Genomic DNA, 5,047 nt, shown 5'->3' with positions numbered 1-5,047 from the left:
AACGGGCACGCACTATTATGTATCCGCGATCGCACGTATACACAGTACAAAATTAATTAATAATGTTCGATATTGAAATTATTAATGACCTAACATAGTCTATATACATATGGAACGTAATTGTTAACATAATTATATGGCAATATGTAATAACAATGAGACTGGAGATCAAAAGTCGCTATTTCTTGTCCGATTCGACATATATTAACGAAATATAAATATAATATTATGATTTTTATATATATAAAAACTAGAAGCTTCAAACTATAAAATGGTTTCCAAACTATTGCATTATCGACATTTTTGCTGATGTTATGGTACATTGAACATTACATATTTTCCATGATCAACAATTTATTTCTAAGTTGTGTTATACTACTTGAAGCAATCAAAGTATGTCTGCTTTTGAGTTTTTGAGTTGTACTTCCTCAATTCATTATTCAAGATGGTAACGACTTATAGCGGAAACTTTAAGAATTAATTTTCTAAGAACTGACGGGTTTAATATATCGATTAACGGGCAAAAATAACAGATATATTATATGTATATTAAATTACCCCTGGCAACAGTGCGGGCAGTTCAGAATTCGATTTTCCGATAATGCCGCAAGATTCATGCTATTATCTTGACAATATCTTTAATTAATTCTTCGAATATCAGAATTGTACCAAACGTTTTGCATAATTAAATCCTCATAAACTTATAAAGATATGACTTGTATCTTCTTTTATTATGTTTAATGTAACTTTGATTTGATTTGAGGAACCGAGTAAACACGGATGCGGTTTGCTCGGTTTCTCCTTATTTCGAGCCTAGATTAATATACTACTGCATATAATGCTGCAACTTATATTCGGTGACTCATCAGTTTCGGATCGATCCGATCCGTAACGAAATACGTGCTGCCAGTGTCGCAGTTATTAGTGATATCTTGCATTGGAATGCAAGGACGAGATATTTTTATTATACTCGAGTGTATTTTAAATCATTTTGTTGCAGCCTGATATCACAATTGCGATTTATGGGGTGTATAACTGGACAAAATTTATTAACCATTTATTTTATATTTGAATTTTCTGAAGTAAATATGTAATTTAAAAGCATAATATATTCTCGGTCACATATCTATTTATTCTTACATTAGCAGGCAATTGTACAATAACTTACAATATTTAAGTCAATACATATATACAAATTCGTGTATATTCAAATGTGAATGAGTAACGATTAAAGTATTACACGAATACTCTTTTCTTCTACTTCCGAATGATGCCTTCTTTATTTTAAATTACACTTTTAAACTCAATTTCTTCCCTATTCTCTTTCCTTTTCCGTGTTTGTCTCGGTCGCAGCAAATTATTTGTTTGTCATATTTACATATATGTACGTGAGTATTTAACGGAACAAACAGTCTTACGCCGCGGTAAAACCGAAAGACTAAAATTCTGCTTTATCATTTTCTGCTGTATCATTTTCGAGCAAACGTACGAAATATGTTAAATGCGTTACGTCGTTCTTTGCTCATTCGCATGATTTGATAGTCTCTTCGGCTAAAAATATTAAAAAAAAAGAATGAAAGAAAGGGTAAAGTCAATAGTTTTGCAATTGGCTCGACTATTGTTCTTCGTGATTCGTTGCAAGCAAGAGGCAAAGAAGAGCACGTCGTCACGAAAATGCGTGGCAACTTATTTTTATTAAAAGCCTTCTTCGACGTTCAACGATTGGAAAAACCTTTCTGCTCGCTCGATTGAAATGCAAGTGAACATTTTGAACGATTCAAATGCTCAAGGTCGTCGATTACGCGCTCCTCACAGTTTTTCGCCGCTGAGGTTGAGCACGTTGTAATACGAGTGATCCGGAAACCTGTCGAGTTCGATGTAATCGGTCTCATCGAGTAAGAGACCCTCGGTTAGGCTGACGAGCTCGGCGAAGGATGGCCTACATGCAGGATCCTTGTCCCAACAGTAATACATAATATTATAAAGTTCTCTCTTACAATGTTCGGGCCTGTCCAGTCTGTAGCCCTCTTTGATCCGCCGCATCACCTACAAACGTGAACGTCAACATGAGCGTTTCTCCTCTAAACAGTTTTGTTCGTTGCTGAAACTTTCTCGATGAAAATTCAGTCGTGATCCGTTCAATCCAATAGAATTAAATATTACTAAATTTCTCTGAGAAATTATTCATTATTTGCTCTTGAATCGGTTGGCAATCTCTCTCTCTCTCCGCTAATTTATTCCTTCACAACTTGATCGCGTTTAATGTTGTTTTATTTTAATGTACGTGTTTGACACGTACCTCTGCGGCGGCCAAGCCAGGGTAAGGTGTCGATCCCAATGTTACTATCTCCCAGATCAGGACTCCGAAACTCCAGATGTCCGATTTGACAGAGAATATATTGTCGTATAGACTCTCAGGTGCCATCCATCTGATCGGCAATCTGCCTTCGGATTTCCTCTCGTAGATTTGATTAGCCGCCACGTCCCTGGCAAAGCCGAAGTCGGCCACCTTGCATGCTCGGTTCTCGTCGATCAGAATGTTCCTAGCTGCCAAGTCCCGGTGAATAATACCCTTCGACGCCAGGTACTCCATGCCTTTGGCGATCTGCAAGCAATTAAAGTTCGAATGGCAAACGTTAAGGAAAGATCTAATTATTCGTTGGCGATTCTTCCATAAACAAACAACAGGATGTAATATAAAATAGCGACACTCAAGATTCCCATTTCGCGCTTTGGAATTTTTTCATTTTATTTCCTGTAAGCTAGCACAGTATGTGCTTTTAATCGATCTTCAACGTATATATAATAATGCACTTTGTCAGTTCGAGAACGATCTGAGCTGGTTATCGATTGTCATGAAAAAAAAATTCACAACTCCATTAGTGCTCACCTGATACACAAATCCAGTGAGGTCTCTGGAAGTTAATCCCGCTCCTCCGTGATTTCTTTCCTCCCTAGAGGCCCTGAGGAAACTCTGCAGCTTCCCGCCGCTCACGTACTCCAGGATGACGAACATGGGCTCGCGTTCGGTGCAACAGCCCAGAAGTCGCACCACGTTCGGGTGAGGGTCCAAGTTTTTCATGACCCGCAGTTCCTGCGCGAGGTCCAGTCGCTCCCGTTCGGTAGCGTTTTCCTTCAAGGTCTTCACCGCAACGATCGTCGCACCGGCTTTGCCATCAATGTCGAGAGCCTCGCATTTCCACACTTGACCGAAGCAACCCTCGCCGAGAATGTTGAAAACCTGAGAATTAGTGAGTGATAGGTTATTCGTTTACGTGAAATGAGATAAATTTACACGATGAACCCATCGCTGGTGGATTTTATTTATAGCCGAATAATTAGAAGCAGTTGCTCAGTGGTTGAGTAACGCGTAACAATGAATTATCGACTACAAAGTTTACTGACGCTTAAACACGACGATGATTACTTTCAATCTATGCCTGGGAAATTCCCACTTGTCTTCTTGTTTGCTTTGAATGCCTGCCTGAGACTCCTTCTCCCACGGCTGGTAACGATTGTTGTGAGCTTTCGGGCCGCGCCATCTCTTCAGGACGAGAGAAGGGTCATCGGATAGATTAGATACGCTAACTGACACCTGTTCTTTCTGAAAATAGTGGGGGGCACTCGGTCATATTATCTCATTTCACCAAGAATGACGTAAAGATGAAAATCGGTCGGCCGAGGTCTTTTGTAATTAATATTTTTTATCTGTTAAAGGAGTTTTGTTTCAAGTACCGTGTCTTCCTTGGACTTGCGACTGATGCAGAATTTATGCCTCAAAGACCAAGCGGCTATACCGACGCTGAGGATAATGGCACATCCTGCCGCCACCGGTACCAGAGTCGCTGCCATGTCATGCGAAGGTGGTACAGCGGAGGGTGCGACTTTGGAACTCAACGCGGGTCCTTCCACTTCGTTTAAAATCTGGACGGCCTCCTCCGTGACGTCGTCGTTCATATCGACTACATCCTTCTTGGGCTTCGTCTTCTCTAGCTCAAGCTTCGTGGTCTCGGGATGATACTGCTTGGGTGGCAGAGGAGGCAGAGGCGATGGGAAACTTGGTAAGTTAGGCAAGCTGAGTATAGGCGGTCGTATCCGACCACCGGAACCATATTGATTCGGAAACGGCGTCCTGAATGAATAAGAAAGTTCTTTAATGTTTTATTAGAAGTGCATACATATAACTTGTCTTGGTCAGTTCGCCTTTGAACAACGCTTTTTTCGAGCGCAATTTTCTTTTACTTGGCAAAGAAGAAGGGAATATTGCAACGATAACTCCCATGATGACCGTTAATATAAAATTTAAACATAAATTTGGCAAATGATTAATTATTTTTTTTTCTTTAAGTAATCTGTTATTTTTCACGTTTCATGTCTTTCGATATTTGTTTTCATTCTGCGTTTTATACATTTCTCTAAATGTTAGTTATTAAGAAATAAAAAAGAAATACATGATATCAGGTATTTATCGATTTAATGACACCGGAATTCCGCCATTTAAAGTAAGAAATCGATTTCTCCGTAACAAACACTTCCTTGCACCCTACAATTTTGTTCGATCCGCTCCTGATATCGTTAACGAAGTGGAGCATGAATAATGGAACGGATCACCGTCATGTCGCCTTAAGGTCGTGCGTTGTTCTTTGCCATTCATGTGCGAAAGTAGCAAGCTATTAAGAATATTTATTTTAATATTTTTAAACGAATAAAGATTCTTTTGTCATAATATACGTCGAAGACTTTAAGGAGTATAAAGGAGAGAAACTCCAAGACAGATAAGTTAAACTCCAATACAACATGAACGGCAAGACACTGAACATACGAAGTGAAAGGTCGCGCGAAAATAGCCCGATATAAAAATATCAGGAGTTTATACTTCGCATATTATTCGATCGCATGTTGTTAAACTCGCACAACTCACGTCAAACTGTGCGTCGAAATTATTGCGAGATACCTCATTTCGATATCCATAAATAACTTGAAAATTAAACTTTTCTCTTAGAGTTTCGAAACATTAATGTGTTGTTTAGGAAAGGAGTTTATTTCA

The 5,047-nt window shown here is 39.0% G+C and overlaps 1 protein-coding gene across 1 annotated transcript in view; it reads right to left on the bottom strand.

Annotated features, from left to right (window-relative positions):
- Positions 1-1,111: 1,111 nt before the first annotated feature.
- Positions 1,112-5,047, bottom strand: part of Cad96Ca (tyrosine kinase receptor Cad96Ca) — a 17,751-nt gene continuing 13,815 nt past the window's right edge. The window contains exons 4-8 of the mRNA XM_011141324.3: positions 3,736-4,132; positions 3,428-3,604; positions 2,891-3,241; positions 2,300-2,605; positions 1,112-2,046 (exon numbers count right to left, since the gene is read on the bottom strand). Of these exons, the coding sequence (XP_011139626.1) occupies positions 1,810-2,046; positions 2,300-2,605; positions 2,891-3,241; positions 3,428-3,604; positions 3,736-4,132 (1,468 nt within the window). The 3' untranslated portion in view covers positions 1,112-1,809. The remainder of the gene's footprint in view (positions 2,047-2,299; positions 2,606-2,890; positions 3,242-3,427; positions 3,605-3,735; positions 4,133-5,047) is intronic.

Source organism: Harpegnathos saltator, unplaced genomic scaffold (assembly GCF_003227715.2).
Source record: "Harpegnathos saltator strain DR-91 unplaced genomic scaffold, Hsal_v8.6 scaffold604, whole genome shotgun sequence".
In the NCBI taxonomy this organism is placed as follows: Eukaryota; Metazoa; Arthropoda; class Insecta; order Hymenoptera; family Formicidae; genus Harpegnathos; species Harpegnathos saltator.
This window is presented reverse-complemented; position numbering and strand designations above follow the sequence as displayed.